This window comes from Triticum urartu, chromosome 3 (genome assembly GCF_003073215.2).
Source record: "Triticum urartu cultivar G1812 chromosome 3, Tu2.1, whole genome shotgun sequence".
In the NCBI taxonomy this organism is placed as follows: domain Eukaryota; kingdom Viridiplantae; phylum Streptophyta; class Magnoliopsida; order Poales; family Poaceae; genus Triticum; species Triticum urartu.
In genome coordinates, this window is record NC_053024.1 from 550,452,672 (window position 1) to 550,471,226 (window position 18,555).

General features: G+C 44.7%; 1 protein-coding gene across 4 annotated transcripts; it reads left to right on the forward strand.

The window, feature by feature from the left end:
* Positions 1–1,622: 1,622 nt before the first annotated feature.
* Positions 1,623–8,404, forward strand: LOC125544939 (double-stranded RNA-binding protein 1-like). 4 transcript variants are annotated; one of them, XM_048708734.1, is made up of 7 exons: positions 1,623–2,091; positions 3,352–3,599; positions 3,827–4,105; positions 4,843–5,056; positions 6,614–6,736; positions 7,306–8,024; positions 8,109–8,404. In XM_048708734.1, the coding sequence occupies exons 1-6, from the start codon at positions 1,845–1,847 to the stop codon at positions 8,013–8,015; spliced, it is 1,821 nt and encodes a 606-aa protein (XP_048564691.1). In that variant the 5' UTR covers positions 1,623–1,844; the 3' UTR covers positions 8,016–8,024; positions 8,109–8,404. The 4 variants fall into 4 exon arrangements, with proteins under 4 accessions (XP_048564691.1, XP_048564690.1, XP_048564693.1 ...); XM_048708733.1 differs by having other exon boundaries at positions 1,624–2,091; positions 6,611–6,736; XM_048708736.1 differs by having other exon boundaries at positions 1,624–2,091; positions 3,827–4,081.
* The last annotated feature ends 10,151 nt before the right edge of the window (positions 8,405–18,555 follow it).

Sequence of the window (18,555 nt, forward strand, 5' to 3'; positions counted from 1 at the left end):
AGGAAAATGATAAGTTTTTATTTGGTCAAGTAGTCTAATCACCCTGCTCTAGACATACTTTTGATCCTACAGGCTTGGGGTAGAGTGTGGCGCGCCCGACATAAATGTAGAGATGAGACTTAGGCATCGATTAGTCAACTATATCAATTGAATTCAAATATGATGTATTATAACTAAGTTTCCCAGAGTGATACCCTGTCACCCGCCATGCCGAAGCACGCGAATAGACCCAACTTACACAAACAAGCATAGATTAGAAGGAACTATCAGGATATATAATTAACCATGTGTTAACTAAGGATAGTCTCTGCTTATCCAACTAACATGTGGTTACCATCTTGCAAACTAATATCTCCATTCCCTCTAAACGAACTATAGACCAGGTAACCATGGCTGACTTTGTCATTCTTGGTTTACATCTAGAAGGAAGGAAAGAAAAAAGTGCATGGAGAAGAAGCTCAACTGTCAGGCGCTATAATGTTAAGTTTTGGCGCTAAACTGTGCTCGTCTGGATGCACTGTAGCAGTTCCGGGAAAAAGAGGTCAGGTGGACACACCCACTCGTCAAAACCCTGAAGGTCAATATTGACGCTTCTTTTTCATATGAAGATGATTATGGGTCCTGTCGTGCTATGATCCAGATACATTGGGGACTTGGTGGTGGCAGAGAATCATTTCCTTGCCTCAACGATAAATACCCATACCGTCAAGGCGATGACACGTAAACATGGTCCGATCGTTCTATGGGAATCCAACGCTTAATTGTCTACTCGACTATCTCGAACTGGTGAACTGCATGAAGAGCTGAATGGAGTTAGCATCCGTGTGATGACGAGCATCAATGATTGGTTTGAAGTGTCCAAGGATATTTGGGAAGGCATATTTTTAGCATTGCAGGTGTGAAGCTAACCGCGTGGCTCACGAGCTTACTATATTAGCTAAGATTATCACCCGAAGTTTGGTTGAATAATCTTCCTTTCTCTATTCTCTCGCTAGTTGTAGATGTATCCCTACTTGAAATGAAATAAAGTAGCGATGATGATTTTCCTAAAAAGAATGTCCATTCTCTTTCTAGGTGGTCATATCCCTTTCGGGTGTATATATGTATCGTTACTCATCAATATTACTAACACATACCTCCTCCGTCCCGATTTACTCGTCGTGCACGTAGTACACTAGATATTTTGCAAAAAAACCTCATACTTTCAAACATCCAACAAAACGGCCCGTCTCATTCCTTCGGCCTCCCATTGCCGCCCATGTTTCGCCTGGGCCAAGCACCGTCGGATTCCGCCGCCGTGCTGACGACTCCGCCGCTCGCAGCCCACCCGGTCTCGATTCCGTCACCGCCCACCTGGTCTCGATTACGTCACCGCCCACCTGCGACACAGCTCCACGAAGGCGGGCTGGTCTCGATTACACAATAGCAAAATGCCATCATGGCATCTAAATCGGGACAGAGGGAGTAGTTGAATTTTGTTTAACACAGTTGATTCATTTGTTTTTTTTTCTCGAAAGGAGTTTTTTTTTTTGAAAGCTCTCGAAAGGAGTTGATTCATTTGTTACTTGTGAATTGTGTGTGCAATTTACTCTTCACAACATAGTGGTTGCCCGGAGCGAGACCCTGAAAACACGCGGATAAACCCCAACCCACCCACCAAACAAACGTCGTACCACTGAACCGAAGCCCACAAAGGAGCGTGAAGGAGCATCAATCCAGCAGAGGAGGGGGAGCGAGTGAGGCGCAAGAAACGTGAGAAGTCGAATCCAGCGAGCAGATCAAAGCGAGCGATAGCCCCGAAGAATTCCCCATCGGGAGAGGCCAGGTCCCAATCTTCCGGGGCAATGTTCAAGGCGCAGCTGAATCAGCTATGCCAGCAGCGGCGGTGGCCGCCGCCGGATTACGCCCACCAGAGCGAGGGGCCGGCCCACTCGCTGAGGTTCCGCGCCACCGTCGCCGTCAACGGCGAAGTGTACCACTCGCCGGACGAGGGCGGCGGGTTCGGCACGGCCAAGGAGGCCCAGAACCTCGCCGCCAAGGCCGCCTTCGAGCGCCTCTCCGCCCCCCCCCCCCCCCCCCCGCCGCAGTCCGGTGAGTGTCAGATCCCCCAGTTCCCCACTAGCGGGTACATCCGGGTCCTTACTTGCGCTTGCGCGAACACTTCGTGGTCGGATTTTGGTTCCCAACTTTCGGTTTCAGGTTTTGTTCCCGAGTAGCTCCTTACTTGCACGATTCGTGGACGGCTGTTGGTTCAGGATTCATGAGTGCAGTTAGCGTCTTTCTGGTTACATCTAGTTCATGTCCACATTAGGTGCATTTTCTTTTCATTTTTTCTGGGCCTGAACAAACTGGGGTATCATCAACTGTATAAAGGCTTAAGCCATTTTGATAGCGACTGAGATTCTAGTAGAAATGGATAGTTTACTGGCTATTGAGATTCTAGTAGAAATGCATAGTTTATTGTCTATTGAACCAGTACGAGTCAACTTACACTGGTATTATTACCTCGCAAAAATAAAAACTTTACTGGTATTATCATCACAGACAAATGGAAATGATGCTCAGTTTCACCGGCAGGAGTACAATGCATTCATATCGGTAGATAGACTCGCCATCACTAGCACACAATATCACTTGATTTGGTATTGATGGGGAGTTACTGCATTCATTTTCTGAAGGACATCCTGTTGATTTGGTAGCTATCTGATTCTGAAATGGTAGAAGTTTGGTGACGCTATAACAAACATAGTGAATCTGCTCGGTGGAGCGTGTACACAGTAAGCTACAGAGAAGCTGTGTTGAACTCACTCGTTCCATGTTGGATTTTAATGTGGGCATATAACTGGCTACATTTGAACAAGTTCTCTCTGTGTAGTAAGATCCTTATCGTAACTGACAGAAACGTCGATGATATACATGCTCACCTATCAGTAGTATTTTTTTTTTAGATTTTGTAAAACCATTCAACCGCATATAAGTGCCAACAAATATTATCAGTGCTCACCTAAACCCCATATTGTGCTGTAGTTTATCCCTCTCGGAACTAGATACGAAGTTATTTCCTTATGACGAGTAAAAAGTTGCACATCTGTTGATACTTCATTTTCTGCATACATTGAACAGTAGAGGCACCTAAACCCCATATTGCGCTGTAGTTTATCCCTCTTGGAACCCCATATTCCTTCACTACCTATGTAACTATATAAATGTCTCTCATCCCTCAAATTGATTTTATTTTTACACCTCTCATGCTGCTGTGAAGGTCTTTATTCTTGCCACTAAAAAGGTTCTTGATATTCTTTCACACTTGTTTCTGTATATTTGCAGTACTAACTATTCTGTATATTACAGAAACCCAACTTCCCTACAAGTCTCAGTTGCAAGTTTATGCTCAGAAGAGACATAAAGATTTGCCTTCATATGACACCATTCGAAGTGGTCCACCTCATGCACCTCTGTTCAGGTCTACAGTAACCATAGATGGGCGCAAATTTGAAAGTCCTCAAGACTATCACACAACAAAGGAGGCAGAATTTGCTGCTGCAAGAGTGGCTTTAATGTCATTGTGTCAAGAAGCAAACCCATCAGAGCAAATGCCGGTTAGTTGCACCTATTTTTATTCCTATGGATGGCTTTAATTTGCACCGGATTACCTATGCATCAGCACTAACATCCTTCAGCATTTATCTGTATTATTAGTAAATGTGTTCTCCCATTTTACAATATTCAAGAACTGAGTAAAAACTGAATTGAAACCATTGACTTCATTTACACTGTGCGGAAACATCGTCAATTTTTGTCTAATAAAATACTCTACCTTTTGTAGGCTGGATCAGCTTCATGTATTTCTTTGCCTGGAATCCAGATTAATCATAAGCTTCAATTGCAAATGTATGCTCAGAAGAGAGGAAAACAACTGCCTTGGTATGACCGTATCCAGGAAGGTCCATCTCATGCACCTCTGTTCAAGTCAATAGTGACCATAGATGGGCAAACATTTGAAAGCCCACAGTATTGTCATACAATTAAGGAGGCGGAATATGCTGCTGCAAATCTTGCTCTGGTGTCCTTAGCCCAAGAAGTAAGCTCAGAGGAGCAATTGCCGGTTGGTCCAGTATTTAATTATGGAAAATTTTCTTACCATCGCCTCACCTATTTATGATAACTAATCTAATCACCATCATTTATCTGTATAACTGATAAACATATGATCCATTTTCCCGAATTGAATAGATTATTACTCCCTCCGTTCCATATTAGTTGTCTCTGAAATGGATGTATCTGGATGTATTTCAGTGCTAGATTCATCCGTTTGAGCGACAACTAATATGGAACGGAAGGAGTAGATAACACCTAGGAGCAATGCAAAACGAATTGTTACTGGTACATATTGGAACAGTGAAGTACTCCCTCCGTTCCGAATTACTTGTTGCAGGTATGGATGTATCTAGATGTATTTTAGTTCTAGATACATCCATTTCTGGACGAGTGATTTGGAACGGAGGGAGTAGATTGGATGACTTGGCTTTTGTAGTGAAATTTTAACAAAAGCAACCTTTTAAGGGGAACATAGGACAATGGCTTTTACATGGAATAGTTATGGAAGGGCATGCTATAGTTTCTTATATCTTAAATAGCTTGCACAGACAGAAATATTTCGTAAGGTATTTGCTGTATTACTCCCTCCATCCCAAAATTCTTGTCTTAGATTTGTCTAAATACGGATGTATCAAGTCACGTTTTAGTATTAGATACATCCGTATCTAGACAAATATAAGACAAGAATTTTGGGATGGAGGGAGTAGTAAATACTAATTTGATGGACCGCTCTACCTTTTGTAGGTTCGAGGAATGCAATATACAAATCCCCGGCATGAATTAGCTGAGAAAGAAGGCTCTTCCTTGCCTGTCTGTAATACTTCATCAGATAATTTAAAAAATTCCTCCATCTCCAAATCAACCGTGCACACTCAAGGCGAAAGTTTTCAGGAGGGACCTGGTAACACTAAGAAGCAAAAACAGATGACGGTTGCTGCTTTTCAACCTTCCAAAGACAGTAAGTAATTTAAACTCCTGAAATGAAGCTTCATACTGCGACGAACTTGACGAGTAGTTTTTGGTGGTGTGTCAGATTAGAGAAATTTTAAGATGCCCCCAAATGATTAGGGACTGCCAATTAATATTGATCTAATGGCTAAGATGATGTATTTGTTACCTTATAGAGGGTAAGAGGTCACTTTGACCTTATCAAGGGTGATGTTGTCTCTGCAATAGTTTACTCCACGTTAATATGTACTCCCTCCGTAAACTAATATAAGAGCGTTTAGATCACTACTTTAGTAATCTAAACGCTCTTATATTTCTTTACAGAGGGAGTAGGATTTAAATGGAAATTATTATGTAGGATGGACATGTTGATACGCATTATTATGGCATAATCAAATCATTAATGGCATTAATGTTTGACATGCAGACCATATACCTAATAGAATGCATTATCAATTTCGTCCAAAACTAATGGATTGAGAGAGAAAATATTTAAATTTAACAAATGTCTTAAACTAACATGTCTGAACGGTAATGAATTACTATGGTTTATCCATGCCTTGAAATTTTATATCTTTGTTATATTTCTAATCAAGTGATGTATGTATTCAAAATTCATCATTTCATCAAGCTATTTACAAATTTGTGTCATTGAAATAGCCTGTCAAAATTATGACTTCCATTTTATTGCTCGATGAGTCTTTGCATACCATCCTGGGTACAATTTATTTAAGGAACACATCTCTAATCTCTTGCAAAGAGTTTGTCAAAATCATACGCCACACCGGCTATCAAAATCATACATGACACGTACTACACAGCTGTCTCTCTATTCACGAGCATTAGGAGGCACATTTGTCTATTCATTACTTATGGCTATGCAATCAAGCATTTGATTGTGGATAGGATGCATCGATTCAGACCAATTAATTGGAACGTGATCAAGATCCCATTGTAATCAATTGCCAGATTGTAACCATTTTTACCAGAGAAAGCTGGTTACCATTTGTTATGGAAGGATCCATGCCAATTTTACATGCCTTACTAAATATGATACCGGTTGCCAGCATTATTTCTGTTAAGGTCAAAACTAACCTCCCTCAATCAACGGCTCAGATTTAAACCTTATCTTACCTCTGGTGAGGTAAGGTGGAGCATCTTAAAAGAGCTCATCAGATCATTAGCTCCTTAAAAAGGGAAATTCCTGAACCTAGTTGACAGTAGTACTTCCCAATAATCCTACCCCTAAAACAGAAATCCCCTAAATGACAGTATTACCACCAGCGTATGCCTAATTTACCATTTGTTGTATGCCCTTCACTATGAAAATGACAATAACGAGACTAATCTGATATCTCTAAGCATAGCCTCAATAGCTCCCCAACCATTTTTTTGCTATACTTCTACTTGTGTGCGATGCTTTAAAATTATGCTCTGCATGTTGCTTTGTGGATTATATTTAAAGGCTTTTATATTCATTTGCTCCCACCTTTTTTTTCTCTTGAATGCACAATCTCTCGTGGAATTTTTGTGCATGGCCACCAACATTTTTTCTTTCTTCTAGTAGGGTCACAGATGCAACAAGGAACCGAAACCCTCACTGAGCAAGAGGTCAAGACTGTAGAATCTGATTCTTCATTTCCCCAAGTATCAATGGGAACAAGTGACGGGCAGAATGACTCTAATGCTAGTGAGTTTTCTGCCTACCTTCCTATCTTTTTATAAGAAAAAGCTTCCTCTTTCTTTTTCTACATACTATTGACATGTGATGAAACCTCAGTAGACTTCTTCTGAACCAGCTTCTGGTCCATGTTCCTATTTATAATGTGATTTCCGCAAGAAACACATGACCCATATAACAGAATTTTATGTGACATGTAAACTGCGGGTGATGTGTTTACACACTAATAAAATGTGAATTTTATATTGTTATCCATCATGCATGTTTCACAAGTTCTCTGTTCTACAATTTGCAGGAGCTTAATTTATGCTGCTTTAGCTTGGAAGACTTTCAGAGTTTGGACAGTCCACTGATCATGCAATCGTAGATCTTGTTTTGGACATTGTAGCAATCCAAATGAACTATACCTTTTCTGTTGATTGTTATCTTGTATGTATGTATTTGATGTCAATGATTGTGTCATACTGCAATATGAGTTTGTATTTGCTTGTATTTGATATTAATGATTGTGTTTCTCTTGGTATCTATTTATCTTGATTGTTCCATCTATTGACTCATATGGTTTGGCCATTTTGCAGCTGAGCATGATTCTTGCTCTGTTGGCTCCCGTATTGATCTTCCTGTTGCTGACAAAACACAATCTCTTGATGAACCTATCCAATCTGGCAGTATGGAAAATGTTAAACCAGCTGCTCCAGAGCCAAGCATCAAGGCTGAAGTAATGGACTTGACACAAGAATGCAGGTCACCCCCGTTAGTTTCAGTGCCACCAACTGATATGCTCAACCTTGTGGCAACAAGTACAGTGCCTGTTGCTTTACAATCTCCTGTTGAAACTATCCAGCCTGTCAAGATGGAAAATGATAAACCAGCCATTCCAGAGCCAAGCACCGAGGCTGAAGTAATGGACGTTGCAGAACCAAGTGCTGAGGCTGAAGTAGACGTTCCAGAGCCAAGCATCAAGGCTGAAGGAATGGACGCTGCAGAACCAAGCGCTGAGGCTGAAATAGACGTTCCAGAGCCAAGCATCAAGGCTGAAGTAATGACCTCAACTCCAGAACACACATCTCTCCCCTTTGGCTCAATGCCACCAACCAATACTTCCAACCTTGCAGCGAAAGCAACTGCAGTGCCTGTTGATTCTGCCCGATGCAGTTACTCGATGTCAACTAACCGAATCCAGATCTACCCATGCCGTCCTGACCTGAAAATGAAATTACCAGAGGGGGCAACCGTGCTTCCCTTTAGTGACGACAAGTGGGTGGCTGTGAGCTTACCTTTTCCTTGAACCCTGAAGGTATTCTTAGCTTAGTATCCCTTGTTTTATCAGTGTCCTCTGCTCTCTGCTAAGTTGTTTTCTGTGTCCAAACTCAAAATGCAGGTGGTAGCACCGCGGCTTTAGGTCCATAAGAGACGGAGCCAGCCAATGCACCTGTCATGTTGAGGTTGTAGTTTCACCACGAGTTTAGTTCCACGCCCCTCTCGTGTTCTGCTAGTAAAGTTGGCGAATCGTATCCTCACTGCAACTCTAATTATTCTCCTGGGACATCGTTATACTGATGTAAGTTATGCTATCTAGCCGATGGTACTGAGCTCGACCATCTCACTGAACCTGAATTTGTGTTGTTGCCAAGTTGTCACTTTTAATTTAGAAGACCACGAACTTTATTGGGACCATTCGGAGTTTTGATCTTGAGCTTGCTCTCTGGTTGGCTTTCTATTTTGTTTAGACGGGCCTCTGATTGCAGATATGCCAGTCGGCCTTTGCTCTCTCGAGGCATGTTGCACGATTTTTTCTTCTTTCTTCCATTGCTGTATTTGCATTCATAGCGCTGTGTGGTCTATTCTAGAGACACTTCATTGCGGAATACCCGAGAGAGACTCTGAGAGTTCTAACTGGCTACACTTCTAGCTAGTTAGTCTTGAGTTCCTTTGAGACACTTCGGAGTCTGGGTGTTCTGGTTAGGCTTAACTTTGCCGTTTGCATTTTGGTTTATGCTGCTTAGTTTGAGAAATGATCTTATATCATTGGGACGGAGGGAATTGATAATTGCATGTGCATTGTACTCCCTCCATCTCATAATGTAATCTCATAATGTAAGACGTTTTTTGATGAGGGAGTAATAGGATATAAATAGTAGAGAAATCAAATCAAAACGGAGAGAGAAAAGGAGAAACGAGCGTAAGGTTGGACGAAAGTAAAAATAAGCACCAACTTATGTGAAATACATAAATAGGCTGTTGATAGCTAGGAACGCCCCAAAAAGGTCCACTTTCGACTCTTCCAATTTAGTATTAGCAAAGAAGCCGTGTGTTGCAACGGGAAAAAATGCCACACTCCCCTAACCTAATATTCATGAGTCAAGACCCCGATAGGTTCACGCCTTTTCTTTCAACACATGACTTCCCATCAGTGTTGCTACCTATTCTTCTTTCCACCCTCGTCAACGATGGTCTCAGTGCTCACACAATCACATGGCATTTGAATGTTATCAATCTTAAGACATTTCTCTCTCGGCATAAGATGAGATTTTTTTTGTGAGGTTATAGGTGGTTTCTTTCGTCTCCAATCTTGATTTTGCTAAGGTGTTCATTTTTAATCTAGATCGGTACTAGTATGAAAGAAAGACGGATCATGCACTACTGATTAAGTTTGCACCATAAATAGCATTTGAAAACCGGTTAACAGATAAAATAACATCATGTTCAGATTCTACATATTTTTCTAATCAAATTCCATAGATAACATGTTAAATTTAAAGTTATGGTCTAAAAGATATGGATATTTTAAAAAGAATTTGATATGTACCGTAGGTTTATTAACTCAATTGTTAGGGGGTTTCCTGTAAAATCAAAAATCTGACTTAAAACTGGTCTGCGAATTGATTAATAGAAACATTAGGGGATTTTATGCAAAAGCAAAAAAGACAAAAACTGAGCTGCGGGTTGGTTGCCAGAAACATTTTCTTTTTTGCAAAATAGCATGACGAACCAAGAATAAATATTTTCTTTATTAGTAGGCATAGATTGTATTTCACGCGAGCATCTTGCAAGTTGATCAACAGATCCCTGAGAACCCAACCTGGAGGCTATTCGCCCTCAAACATCGCTGGTCGAGAAGAGCCTGGGGCCACTTGCGCCCAAACGGTGATGGTCTGTTGTATTATATTTCAGGACGACATATAGTAGGTTGATCGACGGATCCCCGAGAACTGAGTCTAGGGGCAACTTGCGTCCAAACGCCACTGGCAGGCCAAATTATACTCCAGGCCGGGTTTGAATAAGGAGACCGAGCTAGTTCCTGAAGGAGATTCTCGACCCTCAGGCCGGCCTTCAAGCCGGGCTTGAGTCTCAGAGGCTATTGCGTCAGCGTTTTAATTAAAACTCTAAGTGCAAGCTAGAATCCGAGCAGATTCAATCCAAAGGTCGACCAATCCATCCTACCTGTGAGCCTTCCATCCCAGCCTGAGTCTTGTGGGCTATTGGATCAGCCTTTTAAAGCGCAAAAGGTCGAATTCCGATAAGATTCAATCCCCCGGTCAACCATTTCGCATCCCACATTAAGTCCTAGTTATAGAGATTTGCAACCCAGTTTCAGTGAAACCGGTCTGCAGCTCGGGGGCCACTCGAGGGAGGTTGCAGGAAAAATAAAAAAGGAAAAGTCTACGGTGCTTGGCAGGAAAACTTTTCCGCCGGGCCGACCATATTCATCAACGATTCAAGACCGGAGTGGTTGATCTGACTTTGAGAGCAGGTCGCCGAGAGGGGTTGACAACAAGAATTCACTGTTAAGGGATATTCAAACAAGCAGTTTCAACCTAAAAAATCGAGAAGATGGTGTTGTAGATCGGTGTCGATCAGGATGCTGCCAAGCTTGAAGTCCAATTCAGGGGACTAATGGTGTTATGGCTTGGCTGTGTGCACATTAGTTATGCAGAGGTCGTGTTTGTTTATCGTGTTTGTATCCCCTTGATGCTTCATTATGAATCAATAAAAAACACCCTTTTATAAAAAACTAATGGTGTTATGGACCAGGGGTGCCTCACCTCTATGGTTACCGGCCCAAGTGGGCCGGCCCGAGGCCCCCTATGTTGGTTTTCTCGATGAGTCATCAAGTCGGCCCATGGGCCCTGCATAAGGAAGATTCGGGAAGCCTTGCCATTCAAGACAAGGAGGCCGGATCTATGGAGGACTCCCCTCAACCGACACAGCCGACTAAGACTCTTGTAACCATAGGGCCCCTGATATCTTATATAAGTCAGGGCCAAGCTAGTGGATAGAACACATTAGAATATTTTAGTATACCTGTACTCTACACACCCCAATCACAATATACATGAGCAGGAGTAGGTATTTACCTCATAAGGAGAGCCTGAACCTGGTTAAATCCATCTCCCATTTCCCCTCCCACCTAAACGCTACACCAGGATACTGTACCGAGGGATCTGCTGGAATAAGTACTATCAGTAAACAAATAAATGCTTACCAAATAAGGGTTTCTCAAGTAAAATCCTATTATTTTACACAATTATACTAATATGGGCAAGTAAATCACGACTAACCTAAAAAATATTTATCTCCCGGTTGCAATGCACAAGTAATTACCAATGTTTTTGACAAGTGTCATATATTAAGAACATTTCCAACTGTACTAGGCAAATATGACCCCCTAAATGTCCACGGATAGGAGCCGATGGTGGCGGCGCTGTGGGTCGGGGATGATGGCGGAGCTAGGAAAGGGATGACGCAAACAAGGAAAGAAGTGCCATGGGCAGGTCCCGAGGCTTGGGGACGATGTGAAGGAATTTGGAGTGGGTCCGGGTTGTTGAATCCGACGTGGAAAACGTGTCCCGACGGCCCAAATCCACCCAGCATATAGGCTAGGTCTGAAGGGTATTGCACAACCGGGTTATTAGAGATGGGTTTAGGACTTTAGGGGGACCAGTTGGGTGGTTGTTTTTGGTCCGGGTGGAGGAGTGGGGATCCGATTGGATATGCTCTAAGAGGAACTCCAGTAGCTCCCACATCCCTTAAAAAGCTACCCTTTAGGGGAAGTTGGGGCAGAAAAGGCCTCCAACAGCTCTTGTAAACTCAACTTTTTTACAGGATCCCGTATATTCACCTTCCTCGCCCTTATGTTTATGGGAAGATGGCCTTCCCATATAATTTTGACGGGCGGATAATCGCCTGAAACTTCAACAGAAGCGACCCTTGCATCGTGCCGGGCCGCCGCCGTCGTGAAACCCCGCCTCTTCCCCTACCCCACGCCTCTGCAAGGTCGCACCACCGCCGCCGCCGCTCCGTCTCATCCCTTGTCCCACGAGGGCGTGCTTCCGTGAGGCTGCCGCCAAGTTACGGCACCGCATGGGCTCCAGCCGCCAGGTTGGGCCATTGGCGCCGCTCCGCCGTGCGGCCCCGCCTCCTCTCCCCTGCCCTGTGAGGCCGCGCCTCCTGAAGGACGACCTCCAGGTTCCGCCACCGCTATGCTTCCTCTCCCCTGCCCCGTGAGGCCGCACCGCTGCAAGGACAACCGCTAGGTCACACCGCCTCACTGTTGCGGCTGTCATTGCCATGCCGTCTCACTGACTTGCGGGCCCCAACACCCTTTAATGGGAAATAGGAAAAAGGGGATTTTAGGGGAAGGAGTTTAACAGGAACCGAGAAAAATAGGTGTTAGAAAACTTCCCCTGAATTATACAGCCACCCCGTAAAAACGGCTTTTACATGAGCTATTGGAGTTGTCTAGGTGTGTTGGTTTGAGGACCAAGATGCATGGAATGTCATGGTTTCATTCCTAAGGTACGGGTTGGTTCCACGCAAAAAAAAGAGGTACACGTTAGTTCCATTCTTGTGTTTGTTTGGAGATAAAAAAAATGGCATAAGTTTATTCCATGCATACATTTGGTTGAAGAGGTGGAATGAGAAGAATCTGAGTACACTCACCTTTTTCATGTGACAACGAGAGTTTTTTTAAGCAACAAAGAGAGGAATAACCAGATGATTTCACAAATTATCTAAAAAGAGGCGATTTTACAAATTTCAAGGTATGGCTTGGTGAAGCATACCGAGAGTATATTCCTTATTTAAGGATGACTAGATTCCGGTTCCACACCAACCAAACACTGAAATGAGATGTTAGTGTTTAGTACAAGGATTATTAGGAAGTATAGGATAGACTACGATTTGGTCCCGCCTTGTCTTGTACTTCAAGTTATTCTTTGTACTTCTATATATATGCCCACGATGATCAAGCAATACAATGAACTATTCCACGAATCCTCTCTCCCTTCTAACATGATATCTATCGCAAGTTGATCCTAAATCCTAGCCGCCGCCGCTTCCGCACTTGCACGTCACCCCCGGGGTGGTCGGCCTCCATGACCGCCGCCGGGGGCCGCGCCGCCCGTACATAGGGTTCGTCCGCCGGCCGTGTTGGCCGGCTGCCCTAGAGAGTCTTTTTCCCAAGCCCTTGCTCTAGGTTTTCGCTCTCTTTTTGATTGGCGTTTTTCTTTTTGGTTTTGCGATCTAATCTTGATCGGTTTGCGTCGCCTGATACGTCTTCAACGTATCTATAATTTTTGATTGTTCCATGCTATTATATTATCTCTTTTGGATGTTTAATGGACTTTAATATACCTTTTTATATTATTTTTGGGACCAACCTATTAACCAAAGGCCCAGTGCAAATTGTTTTTTTTTCTATTTCAGTGTTTCGCAGAAAAGGAATATCAAACGGAATCCAAACGGAATGAAACCTTCGGAAGAGTTATTTTTGGAACAAATGTGATCCAGGAGACTTGGAGTGGACGTCAAGAAAGAAGCGAGGAGGCCACGAGGCAAGAGGGCGTGCCCCCCACCCTCATGGGCCCCTCGTAGCTCCACCGACGTACTTCTTCCTCCTATATATATATATTCATATACCCCGAAAACATCCAGGAGCACCACGAAACCCTATTTGCACCGCCGCAACCTTCGGTACCCGTGAGATCCCATCTTGGGGCCTTTTCCAGCGCTCCGCTGGAGGGGGAATCGATCACGCGGGGCTTCTACATCAACACCATAGCCTCTCCGATGATGTGCGAGTAGTTTACCACAGACCTTCGGGTCCATAGTTATTAGCTAGATGACTTCTTCTCTCTCTTTGAATCTCAATACAAAGTTCTCCTCGATTCTCTTGGAGATCTATTCGATGTAATTCTTTTTGCGGTGTGTTTGTCGAGATCCGATGAATTGTGGGTTTATGATCAAGATTATCTATGAACAATATTTGATTCTTCTCTAAATTCTTTTATGCATGATTTGATATCTTTGCAAGTCTCTTCGAATTATCAGTTTGGTTTGACCTACTAGATTGATCTTTCTTGCAATGGGAGAAGTGCTTAGCTTTGGGTTCAATCTTGCGGTGTCCTTTCCTAGTGACAGCAGGGGCAGCAAGGCACGTATTGTATTGTTGCCATCGAGAATAAAAAGATGGGGTTTATATCATATTGCTTGAGTTTATCCCTATATGTGACGCCCCCGATTCAACCGTACACTAATCATACACGCAAACGTGTACGGTCAAGATCAGGGACTCACGGGAAGATATCACAACACAACTCTACAAATAAAAATAAGTCATACAAGCATCATATTACAAGCCAGGGGCCTCGAGGGCTTGAATACAAGAGCTCGATCGTAGACGAGTCAGCGGAAGCAACAATATCTGAGTACAGACATAAGTTAAACAAGTTTGCCTTAAGAAGGCTAGCACAAACTGGGATACAGATCGAAAGAGGCGCATGCCTCCTGCCTGGGATCCTCCTAAACTACTCCTGGTCGTCGCCAGCGGGCTGCACGTAGTAGTAGGCACCTCCCGAGTAGTAGTAGTCGTCATCGACAGTGGCATCTGGCTCCTGGGCTCCTTCGTCTGGTCGTAGCAAACGGGTATAGAAAAGGAGGAAAAGGGGGAGCAAAGCAACCGTGAGTACCCATCCAAAGTACTCGCAAGCAAGGAGCTACACTACATATGTATGCATTGGTATCAAATGGAAAAAGGGTATCATATGTGGACTGAACTACAGAATGCCGGAATAAGAGGGGGATAGCTAGTCCTATCGAAGACTACGCTTCTGGCCACCTCCATCTTGCAGCATGTAGAAGAGAGTAGATTGTAAGTCCACCAAGTATCATCGCATAGCATAATCCTAACCGATGATCCTCCCCTCGTCGCCCTATGAGAGAGCGATCACCGGTTGTATCTGACACTTGGAAGGGTGTGTTTTAATAAGTATCCGGTTCTAATTGTCATAAGGTCAAGGTACAACTCCAAGTCGTCCTGTTATTGAAGATCATGACTATTCGAATAGATTAACTTCCCTGTAGGGGTGCACCACATTTCCCAACACGCTCGATCCCCTTTGTCCGGACACACTTTTCTGGGTCATGCCCGGCCTCGGGAGATCAACACGTCGTAGCCCTACCTAGGCACAACAGAGAGGTCAGCACGCCGGTCTAAATCCTATGGCGCAGGGGTCTGGGCCCATCGCCCATTGCACACCTGCATGTTGCGTACGCGGTCGGAAGCAGACCTAGCCCCCTTAATACAAGCGCGAGCTTACGGTCCAATGCGGCGCGCGCCGCTCAGTCGCTGACGTCATGAAGGCTTCGGCTGATACCATGACGTCGAGTGCCCATAACTGTCCCCGCGTAGATGGTTAGTGCATATAGGCCAGTGGCCAGACTCAGATCAAATACCAAGTCTCGTTAAACATGTTCTCTTGAAATAACCGCGAATGCCGACCAGGGCCAGGCCCACCTCTCTCCTAGGTGGCCGCTACCTGCCCTGTCGCTTCGCAACAAAGTAACAGTCGGGGCCGTCGGGAACCCAGGCCCACCACTACCTGGGTGGAACCACCTGCCCCTTCAGCCCCCATCTCCGAACAATAACATAAGTATGTAACAGTATATAGTATATGTACCCGTGATCACCTCCCGAAGTGATCATGGCCCAGTAGTATAGCATGGCAGACGGACAAGAATGTAGGGCCTCTGATGAAATACTAGCATCCTATAAGCATTTAGGATTGCAGGTAAGGTAACAACAGTTGTAGCAACAATGACAGGCTATGCATCAGAATAGGATTAACGGAAAGCAGTAACATGCTACACTACTCTAATGCAAGCAGTAGAGAGAAGAGTAGGCGATATCTGGTGATCAAGGGGGGGGGGGGCTTGCCTGGTTGCTCTGGCAAGAAGGAGGGGTCGTCAACACCGTAGTCGTACTGGGTAGCAGCGGCGTCGGTCTCGGTGTCTAACAAGAGAAGAGGGGGAAGAAACAATAAATATAATGCAAACATAAGCATGACGATGCAAAACATGACAATGAGCGGTGCTAGGTGTGCCCTAACGTGGTAGGAGGTGATACCGACGAAGGGGGAATCATCCGGGAAAGTATCCCCGGTGTTTCGCGTTTTCGGACAGATGAACCAGAGGGGGAAAGTTGCGTGTTTGCTATGCTAGGGGTATGTGGCGGGCGAGCGGGCTGCGTATCCGGATTCGTCTCGTCGTTCTGAGCAACTTTCATGTACAAAGTATTTTCATCCGAGTTACGGATTTTTTCTATGATTTTTTAAAGTTTTAATTATTTTTAGAATTAACAGAATTAATTTAATAAAAAAAATGCAATTATGACGTGAGCATGACATCAGGGTGATGTCAGCAGTCAACAATTAGTTGACTTGGTCAAACTCACGCATGGATCCCACATGTCATAGGCTGTAGCTAATTAACCAAGTTAGTTAGTTTAGTTAACAGATTAGTTAATTTAATTAGCTGATTAGGTTAATTAATTAATTAATTAATTTTATTTATTATTATTAATTTATTTTTTTAACTAATAATTTTTTTATCAAAAATGTTCTGGGGGTGGGGTCCCCTATCATAGGCCCCAAGGCCTAACGGGCGCTGGGAGTAGCCCGAACGGGTGGTGCGGGCGAAGCCGCCGCCCGCCTGGTAGTGGGGTGAGGTCGGAGCGGGGGCCAAGTAGGCGCGGCCGATGTAGCTGGCCGGCGCGGGCGCGGCCGGGGCCGTGGAGGACGCGGGCGACGGACGGTGCGGCGCAGCGGAGCATGGGGCGGAGCGACGGAGGCGGGACGACGCAGCGAGGCGCGGACGGGTGAGGCGCGGCGGGACCGTGAGCTCAGGTCGTCCGGCGCGGGCGCAAGAGCAGAGCGCCGACATAGGAGGGAGGCAGCAGCAGCGGGAGAGTAGGGGCGGTGGCAGGGGCGGAGGAACGCCAGGAGCGGGGGGGGGGGGCTAGGACGGCAGCAACAGGTGCAACAGCAAGGCAACTGAGGCGGGGCGAGCACAACACATCAGCAGCAAGGAGAAGAGGGCGCGGTCGGGAAGTGTGGTTGTGCGGGCCGCGGCGAGCGCACGCCGGCAGGCGCAGGGGGGCGCAGGGCGCGGCGTGCTCGCGGCCAGGGCGGCGCGGGGAACGGTCAGGGGAAGGCGAACGGGGTTCACCGCGGGTCGTGGGGTCAAGGCAGCGGGGCTCAAGGAGGGAGACGGGGACGACGGCGTTGACGGAGAGGAGAAGGTTCGGCAAGCCGGCCTCGGCGACGGCGAGGTCGAGATCTGGCGAGGGAGTCCGGCGAACGGTGGGGTCCACCAGGCGGCGTCAGGGGCGATGGGCGACGGCGTCAAGTCACGGGGAACGGGCATGCGGGAGGAGGGGATCGAACAGGAGCGCCCCTCCTCCGTGCGTCGGCGTGTGTGTGTGCGTCGTGGGTGGCGGCGCAGGGAGGGAACGGGGGAGAGTGGGGGATCGTGCGGGAGGGAGTGGGTGAGGCCTAGGGTTAGCTGGTGGGGGTGGGCCGGCCTGCTCGGGGTGGCTGTGGCCAGCCAGCTAGACCAAGGCCCAGTTGGTCATGGGGAGTTCTTTTACCTTTTACCTTTTGTTTTGTTTTGTTTTGCTTTTATTTTTATTTATTTCATTGTTTCTATTTTTTTGTACTTATTTAATAGTTTATAGTTTTTAGAAAAAGTGAAACTCACCCCTCAATTAGATTTGTAAAATCAACTGTTCTCACAAAAAGTTTGGGACAAAAGTAAAGTACCTTGTATTCTCTATTAATTAAAAAGACATTTAAGTTATTGTTTCGGTCATTGTTTTATTTATTTTAGTGCCTTTAATTATTTTATAATAATGTGGATCCTCCACCATAATTACTTATGATTTATTTGTCACATTGGGAACATTATAGTTTTAACTTTTGAAAACTTTTAGTGTTTGACTTTATTTTAAATTTGAATTTGAATCGGTTTTGAACTAACGCGAGATTAACAACAGTAACCGTGGTGACGTGGCATCGTTAACATGGGATTACTGTAGCCTAATTATCTGGGCATCACACTCTACATCATGTCATCTTGCCTAATGCGTTACTCTGTTCTTATGAACTTAATACTCTAGATGCATGCTGGATAGCGGTCGATGTGTGGAGTAATAGTAGTAGATGCAGAATCGTTTCGGTCTACTTGTCGCGGACGTGATGCCTATATACATGATCGTGCCTAGATATTCTCATAATTATGCGCTTTTCTATCAATTGCCCGACAGTAATTTGTTCACCCACCGTAGAATTTACTATCTTGAGAGAAGCCACTAGTGAAACCTATGGCCCCGGGTCTATCTTCCATCATATTTTTCCTATCAATTTGCTATTTCTATCGTTGCTTATTTTGCTATCTTTATGTTCCAATCTATACCATAAAAATACCAAAAATATTTATCTTATTATCTCTATCAGATCTCACTTTCGTAAGTGACCGCGAAGGGATTGACA

Coding starts and splice junctions, on each gene's coding strand:
- LOC125544939 (XM_048708733.1), top strand. CDS start 1,845: ATGTTCAAGGCGCAGCTGAATCAGCTATGCCAGCAGCGGCGGTGGCCG. Junction 5,057..6,610: donor TTTTCAACCTTCCAAAGACA/GTAAGTAATTTA, acceptor TCTTTCTTCTAG/TAGGGTCACAGATGCAACAA. Junction 6,737..7,305: donor GCAGAATGACTCTAATGCTA/GTGAGTTTTCTG, acceptor GCCATTTTGCAG/CTGAGCATGATTCTTGCTCT.